The sequence below is a fragment of the Rhipicephalus microplus genome, chromosome 1, assembly GCF_043290135.1.
Source record: "Rhipicephalus microplus isolate Deutch F79 chromosome 1, USDA_Rmic, whole genome shotgun sequence".
NCBI lineage: Eukaryota > Metazoa > Arthropoda > Arachnida > Ixodida > Ixodidae > Rhipicephalus > Rhipicephalus microplus.
The window spans coordinates 275,841,327-275,857,413 of NC_134700.1; the positions used below are offsets into that span (position 1 = coordinate 275,841,327).

The following is a 16,087-nucleotide window of genomic DNA, read 5'->3' on the forward strand; positions in this document are numbered from 1 at the left end:
TATACGACCTTTCAGAGGAGTGGCTAGATGGAATTGATATGCTCTAAACAATTCAGAACTGCTTTCCTTCATGCTGCTTGTCTTCAGTCCTGTTGTCCAGACTGGTACACCGAACTCTATGAGTAATTTCCCCACATCTTGCGCAGGTTTCTACAGAGCCGGCCTGGCAGCTGAATGTGTGTGGCCTGCGGTCAGCGTGAGAGGAGTCTGCGCAGTTTTCGAGTACCTTACATCTGGTCGTAGCTTGCTTGTGCTGAGGCACTGCGGCTTCTGAGACTGTCGTAGCTAGTGTCCTTTGCACTGCAGCCTTCACCCGAGTGCCTTCAGTCACCCTATTGTTGTGCACTGTTGCTTGATTGCACATTGTTGTGTGTGCGCCTTTGATACATGCGGGTCCAAATATTCTCGTGCACAATTGTTGGCATTGCACCTAATTTCATGTCTTCTTTCATGTCCTCCTTCGCCACCGCCTCATGATTCCCTTGTAGTCAGGCGTTGTTGTAGTCTTTTTGTTTACAGCTGGCACTGAGAGTTTAGTTTTTATATATCGCCTTTACTTTATGTGTGTGCTCTCGAGAGTGGGCATGTTCGTCTCAGCAGGGCTGAGAGTAATTGGTGCCTCAACTTTTGTTTGTATTTTAGCTGCCCAGAATCTGAACGTTCGCGTTCTGCTAGTGCTTTAAACAGCGTCACGAGGCAGCATAGTGAGGAGTCAGTGCCATCGTTGTGAGGTCTGGGCCTCGTGCTGTTCCAGCATTTTATGTAAATAGATATGCATGACTAGAAGAGATGCCTATATGTACGCCTTCTTTAGGGCTAACTGAATTAGAAGCCGTGCTATACTCATGGCTACTTCATTCTAGACATTACTTGATGCTTCAGAGACTATGCAATGGTGCTTCCTCGGCATATAGTGGTGCGCGTTTGTCCTGAGCAATGACAGCTGAATAAACCGTGATGTTGTCTGAGGCCTTACGGAGATTTAGATGCTGCAAAGCTGTATAGAAGCATGTCGTTCCTCATAGATACAGGTATAATTTCCAAGCCTCCACCAAGGCTCTCTTGCATTGTAGAAATCGTGGTAAATGCATTTTCTCTGCGCATTTGCCTGCACGGCTAGCTACCACTACGCATCGAATGGAGTATGGTGAAATCCGTCTAAGTTGTTGAAGGAAGACCACGTGGATGCCAAGCCAAGCCACAGTGAAAACTCTTCGATGAGCCGCTTCCGACAGAATGGCAGCCCTGTCGGGGCTGCATTCACTCGTGGCCCTAAAGTGAGATTCTATTGAGACACAGTCGTGGGCATGTCATATGCGAGATTCTTATGTACATAGACTAGTTTTATATCTCGAGCAAGGCAGCTCGCCTCTACCCTCAGAGAGCAGCCAGGTGAAGCCACCTGCTGAGGAAAAAAAGAGGCTTCATGTTCCTTTTCTTTATTTTAATGCAGGGCTTGTTACTGACACCAGTATATCTGTATTGCTCAAGATACCTTTAGCCCAGATGATTTTACCCGAGGTATCATGCCGCATGGCATGGTGATTATAATATGTTGTGAGGAAATTCAAGATGCGCTATAATAAGTTCGGCAGGTTTAGCGTCCCTCATGCCCCAATAGGCGTGTGAAGGACCTGATTAGATGACAGGCAGTCACTAATTTTTTTTTCTGCTGGGATGTTTTTTGGCAGTGTACAGTATTTATGTTTGAGAAATCTGCTGTACATGCGTGACAGTATGTGCCGGTTGATGGTTCGTTGAAGGAATTAAAAATGGTTAACACAAATAGTGGCAATCTGTCTGCACAAGTTTCTCATCTTTGCATGTTTCAGTGATGCATCGGCTTCATTCGGAAGAGAAAATAAGTAGCGAGGGGCCACCTTTGCTGCTCTCTTCTTCACTATATTTGCTGTACATGTATCTACTGTGTTTATACACATATAATCCACCCTTGCATACAATCCGAGGTGGTTGCCACAAATACTTGTGAGATTACGGCTTTACGGTGTACAACTATGGGTTAACACCATAAATACAGTTAACCTTTAGGGAAACTTTCTCCCAAGCTGTCCTCGGGCTACGATTTGATTAGCCTCTCTCAAAGTCCTTGGAAAAAACGCCAGACCTGCGCTGGAGGGGCTGCACAGTCGCAGCGAAAACTAGAAGAGCGACTTTTTAAAGCCTTTTGTAAACACTGGATGGGTAACTGCTGCAAGCACGTGTGCTGGGTACCCACTACGGCATTAATATTAATAATAATTTGTGGGTGGTAGACCAGCATTTACTATGCTATTTTTCGTCATTCTTCTGAGAAGCGTTGTATCCGCTAAACACTTGCAAGAAGATTTGTGCAAATTGTTCATGCTGACCATGATGAGGAGTTATGCCTGAAGTCGGTGTGCGCCACAGTTAATAGGTGATCAAAAACTAGCTTTTGTAACGGGTTCAAGCATTGGACGACACACTCGTCATGATATTCACATTGTGTGACGCCTCGTTCTTTTACTGTTCTGAAATGCTTTATTACCCATCAACGCGATTCTTTTCCGGACATCAAGACTGCCGTAGGCACGTTAGCGAACAAGTCCCAAGCACCGGCAAGGCTCAGTGGAAGAATACTGGGCTGGCCTGCAGCGCATTCGGGTTCGAGCTCCACTGTGTCCTTGGTACCAAGTTCTTTTTCTTATTTCGCGATAGTGGTTATGGATGGTGGCAGTCCAAGTTTTCATCTCATTAGAGCTTTCGCTGTAAAACATGACAAAGCTTCACGGCTTTGTAAAGCTCATTATGAACAGTACTCATGGATTGAAATGGGACAATTTAACGTTAAGTAAATTTCGTACTTCTCGTCTTAGCCGTCTTCAATTCGGGTCATATCTTCATAATTTTGGCTCAAACACATAGGTATGACAGGCAATCTCATGTGTAGAGACCAGATGCACCGCGACATGGCATGTTATGTCGAGCAATCGGGCAGAAGAGTCATTACACTTAAAAAAAAAACAAAGAAAATTCACCATGAAATTAGCATCTCAAGGACGAATCTCCAGCCGCATGTGATTCGTGCGATCTATTTCAACACAAATGAATACTGAAAAGTTTCTGTCATTAGTAAATTAATTACTCTTCTGCGATTGCACAACACAACGCTTGGGGTGAGAGATACCAGATCATCACGCGAAAAAACTGATAAGAAATTGCTGGTGGCAAAGCCACGTTGAAGTTCCCCTTCCCAAACAACGTCATGTGACATTTTGAGAGCGTCTACTAGGTCATACGTAATTCGTAGTCAACAAATATGAAGAACACGGTCATCTGTTGAGGCAATAACGTGAAAGTACGCAAAATGTGCTTTGAAATCTGTGACGTCACACGTGGAGAGGTTGGCGCGGAATTCAAAAGTGAAACTTTGACCTTGATTTTCTTTATTCAGGAAGAGATATGATGGTCAAGTTAACGACATTATAGCCCTCAGAGAAGATGATGAGATGATGGTGATGATGATGGGATTTCTTAGTCCAAACTGGCTCGTTAAGTCTAGTGTCCCTTTCAGAGCTCATGAATGCACTTCGGCCCCGTCATGAGCGTGCGTAGTGTTCTTTATCAGGTGTGAGACAAATACCGCTGAACCCCCCTCCCCCTACCTTTCCTTTGGTCGACTGCAAAAGAAAGACAAGCTTTGCAACGAATAAAAAAATGTAAAAATGAAGTATTTGATTTGTCAAAACGGCCTGCCTTTGGTGCCCGGCTTTCCGCAGGTAAGTAACGGCGAGAAACGAACAGTTCTTGGAATGCAACAGCAGTGGTACTCGGACGCCATTGTCAAAAACTTGCATCGTCACATCACTGACCATTGAACAAACACAAAACTAGGCCGACTCGGTAAAGGTACGTGTGGTAGGCTTGGTGCACCCATAGATGATTAAATGATGCCCCATGGGCGCGGAAATGCCATATAATTAATTATATTGCCTAAATTTAGACGCCGAAATCGGAGAAATCGGGGGTTGGGGGGGGTTCCGTGTTTTGGCACAATAATGAGATCTAACAGACAATAATGCCAAGTGATGTATAAGGGAAGGTATTAAAACCAATGTAATGTAAATAAGAAGGAAGAAAAGTGGGTGAAAAAAAACTTGCCATGAGCAGGAATCGAACCTACGACGGGAGTGTCAGTCAGCGCCATCTGTAGCTATAGCGGCGAGTGTGGAACACCCTTTTATGAGCCCGTGTGGCGTCACGTAGCAAGTTCACACACACGCAAACACACACGCACACACACACGCACACACACACACACACATATATATATATATATATATATATATATATATATATATATATATATATATATATATATATATATATATATATATATATATATATATATATATATATATATATATATATATATATATATATGGAGGGGGGAACGTCAGGCGGAATTGGTGCTGAGCACTTCGCGTTAAAGCACCGAAACATCGCTGGCTGCTTACCCGCCGCTGTTTCGCCTCTCTTTGATCGCATTCCAGCCACGACCGAGCAAAGCAAGCGCATCGTTGCTTTTGGGTCAGCAGCCGACGCTCCAATCCCAGCTTCATGCTGCGGCCGATCGATGTGGAAAATAACCGCGCATCTAAAAAGCGAATCCCCGCGCTCGCACCGGGTACTTCCGTGCAGTGCACAGCAAGCGTAGGCGCACCTCATCGCACTGAAGCGCGTCGATCTCTTCGTGTACGCGCCCGCTGCTTATTAACACAGGCACTGACATAGGCGTGCCAGCTAGCCTATTCCGAATACTGTCATTTATAATAAATTATTGTGGACTTGCGCTGTGTATACCTAAGCATTATTTATTATTCTGGATACCCTTAACGGAGCACAGTTTTGCGAGATTTTCTTCGTTCGATAAACTAGAATGAAGCGCTGCCTATATAACTTGAAGTTTGATCTGAAATGTTGTAAGAAGTTTCCAAGCGTGACAAAAGACTTTAATCATTGCTTTTTAGCCTAATGTCATGATTCTTTTTTACAATTTCGCATTTTTACTGAATGCGTACTTTGCGTGCAGAAAAGAAATGCTCAACAATAATGTATATTGACAGCTTTTATTTCAGCGTCTTGCGGTCCTATATCTGGCACCAAAATCTAAGTTAACTATACTTCAATGGCGTAGCCAGTTTTTGATGTAAGGGGATAGTTTGCGACGCCTCTCAATGTCCGAATGTATGTTTGTGTGAATGCGTCAATATATGTACTGAGAGGGAGAGAGAGAAAACATTTATTGAAAGAAGCTTGTGAGTGAAGGTGGGAGGGTCCCTTATTCCAGGAACCCTCTGGCCTGGATAGCCCGCCGTGCTCGAGGGCAGAGTTGAAAAAAAATTCATTCGTCTCTTTCGTTCCTTTTTTTTTCTTTTTTCATTGTTGGGGAGGGTGGGTGGAAAGGAATATACCAGTTTACGCGCTGACGTGTGACCCACACCGTACGCTGTATATATATAAAAAAAAACCCCGCCTTCGTTCCTCGAAGCTGGCTTCTCCACATACGTCATATTGGTGCGGAGAAGCTCATTGCATGCATTCTTTTCTACAGGCGCGTGCACTCTCGCCACGCACACGAAAGCAGACGCACGTTTATACTGATCCAGAGACCCGCAGGCCCTCAAGTACGTCCAGAAAAACGTGCACGTATGCTGGAGCACACTGGTACGTGCACGAGGGAGACAAGACTTCGTTCTCGTCCCACGCGCACGGCATTGCGCTCAACGCCGCTATCCTGCTTACGGGTGCGGAAGCGTTCCCTTTTTGTTTTAGATGCGGAGCATCTTATACTCGCGCCTTGTAGTGCGCCGTCCGCACCGCTTCTCGAACATTCGACAGCTGACGCGCGCGCATGCGCCGTCGCCCACTCTTCCACCATCTGTGCATCCCTTCCTCCTCTACACACCGCGCGCGCTTCACTCCTCCACCATCTGTGCACCCTTCCTCCTCTACACACCACGTTCGACATCTACAATTCTCCTGATTCTCCAGTGGACGCGCATGTGGCGTCGCGCTTCGAGAACATTCAACAGCTGACAGTGCATGCGCCGTCGTGCTGTATATATACTCAAGGTCGGCGCTCGCTCGCTCAGTTGCCGCTCGTCGGTTGGTTTGTACGGCGCGTCGACGTCCAAGGTCGCGGTGAAATGAATTCCAACGAATCCACAAATACAATGATCGACGTCCCTTCGACCAGCGCCGCCCTTTCGCATACGTGTGTACGTGTTCACTCATTTAACACCCCCTCCTACAACCACGTTAACCAATTTAGCCGTCGACCCAAGTAAGTCGCAATTTAACACCCCATTTCACAACCACGTTAACCAATTTAGCCATCGACCCAAGTAAGTCGCACTTTAACACCCCGTTAACCAATTATATGCTCCGCATCCTCCTCAGTGTTCCCCCGAGGGAAGCTGCGGGCAATTTTTGAAGCATGCACCTTCTTACGGCTCGCTAATTCTATGCAGCGATGCGTAAGCCTTGAGACGAGGAGAGGCAGTGGTCAGCACGTTCAACTTACGGCAAACAGCTATGCGGCCTATTTGCTAACACACAGAAACTTGGGCGTAGGTAAACCTGCAACGTACTTAATGGACGGCTCATTGAACAGTTCGTCATTGTTGAATGCCGTTTTTTTTTTAAGTTTGCTAGGGCAAATGCTTTAGATGCCTCATAAAACGCGAGAGTGGACCTTCGGTGGCGTCGGCGTGGACACGAGTGATTAAAAAAAAAAGCAATCACCGCGTGACGACGTGATCATATGACGCCATCACGACGTCACATTATGTGTGGTCACACGTTGACACCATCGACTGACATTGTTGTTCGGTCAACGGTGGGCTGATTCTAGATGCACTACAATACCCAATGAGGTGCACAACGCTTCCGGCGGCGATCGGCACACCGGACCAAAACTAGTTTCGCCCCCGAGTGGTCTTAGGTGAATGCATAAAGGACCACGTAATTTTTTCAGGCATGCTGCCACTCCACTTCCCTTTCCCTGACATCGACAGAGGAATATGATGATGTGTTCATATTTTGCCCCCCCCCCCCAACTTTTGCTTTGTTCTGCTGCTGAACAGTTTAAAACGAACAAAACTGCTTCCTTTGTTCTATTCTGGGACCAAGTGGAACGGAAATGCAATCATTTGTAGAGACAGGAGGTGAAGCCATCTCACTCAAGGATACGGCGGAGTTTTTCTGGCTCAACGCTGAAAATGCGCTTACAATTGGGGTGCGCTAATGTTTTCTTTTTTTTTGTGATGGGTTTCAGCGCTTTATTATGTGAGAAAAGAATGAAAAGTACAATACAGCAACAGCAATTCTGTCGGCAGCTGGTGAAGATTCGTTGAAGAACAGTGTCGTTCCATCAGGTTCATGCAGCTTCTTTATTAGCCGTGCAAGGTGCAGTCTAGTGAGTTCACGACCCAAGTCGTAACGCCGGCCGTTAGAGGATCACGTGGTGGAGAGGATTGGTCTGCAACCAGGCGAGATCCGTCACCACGGAATCGAGGGCCCCAGCATCAAGCTTGGTTGCCAGAATTAGCCTTGCAATGGAGCTCCCCAGAATGTGCATACACGTACTCTGCCGAGCGACAAAATAGAGAAGCCATAAGCGGCGCTTTTCACCCAGTGAACACTGGAAGCATTCTTTCAAAAACCTACTTCTTTATATGAATATAAAAATGTTTACATTGACTATAGTACAATGACTAAATAAAGTAAGAGCCGAATTTTATTTTCTACAATTTCGCGCCGGGACCTCAGTGCCTGCATATAAATCTTGGCCGAGATAGAGGGGCAGCGCCAGTGGGGGGTACAGGGGGGCAGAAGCACCCCGAAATTTCCGCTTGACCCTTCTGCGCCCCTCCCCACCCAAGAGCAAACATAGTCAAAACACAGCACATTATTTACCCACCTGCCTGCCCAGCTGAACGAGCTTTGTTGTAGTCGGTGCCACCCCACCCCCCACCCCCTCCTAGTAGGAAAATCCTAATGCCACCCTTGCCGTGACAAGAGAAAAGAAAGCTATTATCCAGCTAACTCTCTTTGCCCTGGAGTATGAAAATATGATTTGGAAAGTAGAAAAAGAGAGATACAAAAGATAAAAAAGAACACACGTACGCACTCACATACGATGAAGTTCTAGTTAGAGTCGTTCAGATGACAAGAAGCCTATAATATAGCGCTCGTACGGCCTTCTCCTTCGGCGTTAAGTCTGTACGATGGCGTACTCTTCCCTCTGCCAGAGGTTGGTGTCGTCTAACGGGCTCATAGCACTATGCACGAAGTGATTGTCTCTACGTGTTACAATGCGGTATTTGGCGGAGTGTGTTTGATGTCGTGGAGACGAAAGTAAAGCAAAATATTTCAGATGACTGCACCAGCTGGATAACGGCAGTTCGTACGCACTAAATAGGGTGCACAATAGAAGTTTGTAATTGTTATGATAGGAAATGCGTAAGTTAATTCACGCATGATGCATTCCAACAATACATCTGGAATAACTGTGGGCACTTATTAGGGCTGTAAAGTATTCCACCTTGGGGGTTAAGCTTTCTCTGGGACACATGAAGGAAGGGAGTGGAACAAGGGGCGCAAATGCCCTCGTAACGTTAGCAGAAGTCTCTGATGCAAAGGAAAAAGAGCATTAGGCTTATGTTTATTTATTTATTTGTTTATTTACTTATTTATTTATTTTGTAACAATGAATGGCGTTTCCAAACAGCACAAGGGGGCGCAACATATCATTCTTATTCGCCGCCATGTACTCTAAGCGATTGCATGCGTACCACCCCCGCAGCGGAATCTACAATTTCAAAGTGCCTTATCAAAACGCCACAGCCGGTGGTGTATGCTCAGCCACCGATGGGCAGGTATTGTGCAGCTATCACTGTGATTGCATGCACCGTTTTTGATCTCAAGTGGCAACTTATTTTCCTTTTTTTAACGTGTGTGGGAAAGCGTGTTTCTAAATTTGCGCAGTCAGTGTCAGCGCGCTTCCCTAGCAGGCTGAGACTGTCCGTCACTCAAAATGTGTGGTTGGTGAGGCACTGCACACTGTTGTCCATCCTTTTGGTGGCACACTGCACTGACTTCCAGCACAAAAAAGCGTAATGCAATAGTATGTTCCCCGGGCTGCAAAGAAATGGTTACTCAAGCGAAGAAACGTGCAGCCATGCAGCATACGTAAACGTCATGAATCGAGGTCACGACGGCGACTGCACCTTCGTGCCCGCATCGCTGCACGTGAGTGTTTTTTATGACGCATTCTCAACCACAAGTGGACATATATATGTGTTTAGAATAAGTTTTGAACGCTTACGATACTTACTCTACTTGGGCACAGCCATAAGCTCTCCCGGTTTACAGCAAAAGAGATGCGTCCACTGACATGCGCTAAGGACTTATCTACTATATAGATTACGCTCTCTTTCGGGTCGTAATTATAATATGACCAACCACGGCATTGTTGTGGCATATAAACGATAGCGAGAGCGCAAAGAAAAAACACGACAAACGAGAAGGAACAGACGAGAACAGGCGCACTGTTCCCGTCTGTTATTTTTCGTGTGTCGTGTTTTAAACATTAGCTCGGTCAACTCTTTCTGCGGCAACGTTGTTGCCTCGTAACGCACTTCACACTTTGTGATGGTTATTGTACTCATATGGTGTATGAACAGAAGATTTAAACACACACACACACACACACACACACACACACACACACACACACACACACACACACACACACACACACACACACACACACACACACACACACACACACACACACACACACACACACACACACACACACACACACACACACACACACACACACACACACACACACACACACACACACACACACACACACACACACACACACACACACACACACACACACACACACACACACACACACACACACACACACACACACACACACACACACACACACACACACACACACACACACACACACACACACACACACACACACACACACACACACACACACACACACACACACACACACACACACACACACACACACACACACACACACACACACACACACACACACACACACACACACACACACACACACACACACACACACACACACACACACACACACACACACACACACACACACATATTAACGTTAACATCAGTTAGCGTGCTTCCCTTATGTTGTGGTTCTGAAAATGTGCTTGTACTGCGCATAAATCATGCACGACAGTGGCTTCGGGTCGGGTTTCGTGTATATGTCAGCCCCTATACATCTATTTTATATCTGTTACGCTCTTTTCCTTCTGCATATGTTGTTGTTTTTTGCAGCTGCGTATTGCGGATTCTAGTTCTCTCTCTCTCTTTCTTTGTTCTTGAGTGAGTGGGAGTGGTGCCAGTGTTCTCTTCCAATATAGTGAAGTTTGTTTCGGGCGTGTTTGTCTTTATATGACAAATGTAACTTTCATGGGTCATCTGATGTATCTCTACATGATAATAGGGTGGGACATTGCTATGATTTTTTTGTGTTTGTGTTTTGTTTTGTTTCACGAGCTCAAACTCATGAAAAGGGAAACTGAACTTTAAATTCCTCACGGGCAAACTGTGCTGCCTGGAAGTACAGTTCTGGTCACGGTAGTCTATATAGAGTTATGGTGCTTGACCGGTGACCGGCAGGTGGCGGGATCAATCCCGGCTGCGGTAAACGCATTTTTGGTGAAGGCGAAATTACTTGGGGTCCGTACACTTGTTTTTAGATGCATGTAAAAGAACCCCAGGAGGTCCAAGTTTTTGGAACCCTCTACTAATGCGTATCTCATAATCATATCGTGGTTTTGAGACTTTAAACCCCAAAAATTATAGCTATTATACGAAACTATAGTTATTTTCATTTTGATTGAAAAAGTACGAAGAATACTCGACGTTCATACAAGAAAAAAAAAAGAACGAGAAAACCAGTGGTATATTTGTCCTGCGTTGACGAATAAAATGCCACGCACAGCGACCATAAAAGTTCCCGCAGCTATCCTACCCAGTAGGGCAAAACCCCGCCGCATCGCGTAGAGAGCAAACTACGGAGCAGTTTATACGCGGGGGGGACAGGTGGCGCAAATGTTTCTTCAGTCTAGAAAATATATCTGTTTTTATACTCCGCTCAGCTTCGGCTGTCACTGTCCTTGCACTTAAGGCAAAATTGAATTTCTGACCCTATTTTATTTTTAAATGCATTTGCGTCTTTCTTATACCTGTGCTGTAGAATGCGTGACACGTAGAGAAGAGACATCTATTACGATCGATTTGTCTAACCGCGGAGCATTTCGATTTTGTTTCTTATTTATTTCCTTTTGTATGCGCGTAATCCTGGCAGCTTGAAACCCTGGCAGCTTGAAACCCGAGGCACCTTTCCATCACCGAGCATCGGTGGCTTTCTGTCGAATACGAGACGAGAATGTTGTGGCAGCTGCAGCGCGAGTGTAAACTTTGCAGGTTGCGAAAATGCAGCCTTTGTGTATAGTACGCCAACAGGGATCATGGTTCCTTCGCCCCAACGGCACTTTCGCTGTCAGGTTCCGACGTAGAAGAATGAACGATTGTGTTTGCCTTTTTCCTCTTGTGAATGAATGAATGAATGAATGAATGAATGAATGAATGTATAAATCAATGAGCTTTTCTTAAGCTCACTTATAGTATAATGTTAAAAATTGAAAACGCTGTTGATGGCAAATTATACGTTGACTAAAGCGGAAGTATTTGAGCGAGGCTTACAACGTCTTCATACTTGTTTCATCGAAAAGCCCCGCTGCGGTGGTCCAGTGGCTAAGGTACTCAGCTGCTGACCCACAGGTCGCAGGATCGAATCCCGGCTGCATTTTCGATGGAGGTGAGAACACTGTAGCCCCGTGCGCTCAGATTTAAGTGCACGTGAAAGAACCCCAGGTGGTCGAAATTTCCGGAGCCCTCCACTACGGCGTCTCTCATAATCATATGGTGGTTTTGGTACGTTAAACCACACATATAAATGGAGTTTTATCTTTAAAAAATGAAGATTCGCAATTCAATACACTAAACATAGGTGGGAAAGCTCCACCCATGTAGCTTTCCCTTGATTGCTAAGAAAAGTTGTCCGCGAGTATACAACATCTGCGTATGCCAAATTAGCCACGAAATTCCGGTGAGCAGCGGCAACGATTTACGGGGAATGCACCGAAGTACAGAGTGACAATTCCATGCTGTGTTGCAGCGCGCGTCCCCAGTTTCATACAGCCCATGCTCTGGTGGCGCCATCTCATGCCGTCAACGTGACAAGCGTCGCTCGCAATCGTTCTCTGAACCCACTACCCAGCATATACTAGTACACTGTAGCAGCGATGCGCACGGGTGGCGTCACGGGTTGAACGGTGCTAACGCGGGTGCTGCAGTGAGCGTTAAAAGATTCGTTTGAAGCTATGACTGGAGTAGGACTTGCGATCCGTACAGACATGTTTCAGCGCGTACGTTAGACGGGCGTCAGGTTTATTGCTCGTGAACCAACGAGTCGCCGGTGTAGTGAATGGCTGTTGCTGCAGGTGTTGCGACCGAATGCACGAGGTGGCGGCTGCGGTGCCTCGGCAAGCGTGCGGCAGGCGAGGGAGAGAGTGACGTCAGCGCACACTGCGAGGGGAGCATGACGTGAACGCTCAGCTGCGGCATGACCTACTTGGAACCGCGCCAACATTTGCAGCGCGCGGTGCGTTCGTACGGAGGGACAGCGTTAGACAGGCTATCAAAGATCTGCTTCGCATCTAATATTTCAATCTCTTATTTTTTATGTGGTCGTGCATAAGTGGCTATTACGCGATGAATCATTTTCGCGTCATTCGTTGCCTCGCGTGGCAAGCCGGGGCTGTGTGTATGACCAATAATGTTCTGACCAATCATAAACAGCTAAGGACTATTTCGAAAGGAAGCAACAAGGCATAGTTTACCGTGGCAATCACCCACATTTTTTTCTTTCTTTCAAAGGAAAATTTTGTTTATGCCTTTTCTATTGGCGTATTCATGAAGGTGCATGGGGGCCATTTAAAAATGTTTTAAAATACAAATGCGATGTGTGTAAACAATGTACTTCGTCCGCAACGCCATAAATTATAAATTTTTTTTAAACAGAAGTGTTGAGAAGTTGACAATAAGAGCAGTACAGTAATAGTAATAATATTAATATTTCCGTGCACTAGAAGCACTGTTTGGGCTATTAACGATCGAGACAATTTATAATGCCCATATACCTGAATAGATACAAGAAAGTGTAATACTTATTATGAAATAGTAGTATAACAGAATTCACCTATTAAAGAAAACATGGTCGATTCTTCCATTTTAAGTATCAGCACTGCACGAAAGAAAAACGCGTCTTTCAAGAGGTAATTGAATGTTTACCGTACACTGATAAAGGAGGGTTCGCCAAATGTATGTTCTGGTGATTGGCAGCTACAGAACAGTCCAACGTGGATGTACTTTCGCGGACGCTTGGTACATCGCTATCCCGACGACTAAGATTCATTATGAATTTAATAAACAAAGCTTTGTGTTATGTTGAGATGCTAACCACCAAAACATAATAAAGAAAGATGCGTGATAGCAAGATGAGCGTCACATATATTGGACGCAGAAATCAGGCTAAGGGCGCCAGTTCTCGGGCTGCTGAAGTGTGATTGACCTCCGAAAATGGCACAGTTCACTCTCTTCCTGCATGAATGATATTTATTGGGCGACAGTAATGCGACATTATGTTTGCACTTGTGCAATGATGCCAACAGTAACATGAGTATTAGCAACAGACATGATAAGCTGATATGAAACGATGCTGCTCGAAATGTGCTGCTCGAAATGTTGGTAGCCCTGGACACTGCTACATAAATCAACTCCTGCGCACGGTGTCCTGCTACAATTGACGTTAAGCCGACGTGACGGCTGTATTTAAAGAGTACATATGTTAGCTTTATAAAATCGGATACTCAGCACCGCAGCCACAATTGACGTTTCACAAACATTAGGGTCTATTTGAAAAGAAGTTCCGAGGATGGCATGGCTCTGTGTTAGAATGCTTGATTGCCCCGCAGTATTCCTGGGTTCAATTTCTGTTGGAAACCTGACGTTATATTATTTGCATTCGTTGAGTAAACGCTGCCAATGTCAGGTTTTCCTTAATGCTCACGCGTTAAAATCAACCATGTGTGTTGTCGTCGTTCCTGGGTAGATGGTAAGTTTCAATAACCTGTGGCACATACCCACATGCCAGCGGCACATACCCGCCCGTGGGTATCTGCCACTGTCCGTCGGGAAGTGTATGATACGTACGCGACGGTATCATGACATTTTTCATGTCTTGACCAGTACGTCATGTGCGTCAAACCATTTTACGCCCCATGCTAATTTTGGTTCACGCCAAGTTAAGGGAGTGACCACGAGAGCACCCAAACGTAAGCGGATAAATAGATAGATAGATAGATAGATAGATAGATAGATAGATAGATAGATAGATAGATAGATAGATAGATAGATAGATAGATAGATAGATAGATAGATAGATAGATGCCAAAGGTGCTTAGAGTACGCAAAAAAATGTTTCGCATATGAAATAAAGCCGTCTACAACTATAGCCAGAACGTCCTGCCTTTCGCGTACTGCGCCGTAAGAGCAGAAAATTGGCTTTGAGACAAACGTGGCAGTCTTTTTCGAATGTCAATGATAGGTAAAGAGAGAGAGAGAGAAACAAAGGAAAGGCAGTGAGGTTAACCAGGTTATACCTGGTTTGTATATCCCACATGGGGGGATAAGAAATGGGAGTAAAAGAATAGAGAAAGCAAGGAGGGAAGATAGAACAAGTGATACGCGCACACACATGCCAGCGTTCATCCCGCACACTTAGCCAGTCACAACTGCTTATGCGCTATCTGCAAGGAGGAGCTGACCGTCGGGAACGTCCACGGGAATGGGCGTGTGAATGGCAACGACGACGCTGTGCTGATCCAGAAGCCCACGCAATTGATGCGAAAGTCAGGTGCAAGCGGAGGACAGAATAACCAAAACTTTGAGTCAGAGAACTTCTCTGACTTATCTGAGATAAGGCACTCTAGACGTGAACGGATTTAATCAGACTTTGAGTTTAAAATGAGCCAATTCGGAGTGACACAGAACACTTCACTGTTTCATCAGCCTTCCCGACGTTAGCTCAGTGAAGTCGGGCTAATGTTTTTTTCGTTATATAAAGGAAAGACTGGCAGTTTTACTGGAATGGCTAGGAATAGATAAAGGTAGCAACTTTTACTAGATTCATGCTTAGCACGACACAACTCTGAATGCAGGGATACTCCCGCTGGACGGAAACAACAGGTAAGACTCGCAACACTGGCCGGATCAGCACCATCAATGGCGTTGCACCACAGGACAGCTATATACTACCGTTTCACTTCAACGATGCACGAGATGGGCAACTGTTAGAATTGTAGACTATTCATCTCACTATTTTTAACGAGGTGATGTTGATGACGATGATTATGTACACTACGCAGACCATAAGTTCTGACCAAATTCAACATGTCTTAGCTATAGGTTCTAACTGAAAGGGACGTAGACTGGAACTATACGTCAAGTTCTCGTCGGATAGAAGTGAGCACACTTTAAACCGAAGTTCGTGACAATATGTGCGGCAGCCCAGAAGCGAACTGAAATGAGTGCCAGGAGGTCAGGCGAAAAATTAGAAATGGAATAATGGAAATTATGTATGATGCGAAAGCCACGTACGGGAAGTTTGAAGCGATGTCAAGATGGAGAGAGTATATAGTATGAGGTAAATGAAACGTTGCATTCGTGAATTTTTAACGCATCAATACAGTAGTCTAGCACATTTCCTTAGATAGTATCGGCTTGATGTTTATTGCTGATCTGAGCGTAAACACATTGCAGCAACATTAATGGCAGCAGTGGGAGGCAACATTTCGCCACCGAGGCGATTTGAGCGTCTATAGCGTTGACGGCACGCCGTCCA

General features: G+C 45.3%; 1 protein-coding gene across 4 annotated transcripts in view; it reads left to right on the forward strand.

Annotated features, from left to right (window-relative positions):
- Nucleotides 1–332, forward strand: part of LOC119165123 (uncharacterized) — a 293,343-nt gene extending 293,011 nt beyond the window's left edge. For all 4 annotated transcript variants that reach the window (XM_075895155.1, XM_075895161.1, XM_075895152.1 and 1 more), the window contains exon 10: nt 147–332. In XM_075895155.1, the coding sequence (XP_075751270.1) occupies nt 147–200 (54 nt within the window). In that variant the 3' untranslated portion in view covers nt 201–332. The remainder of the gene's footprint in view (nt 1–146) is intronic.
- Nucleotides 333–16,087: the final 15,755 nt, after the last annotated feature.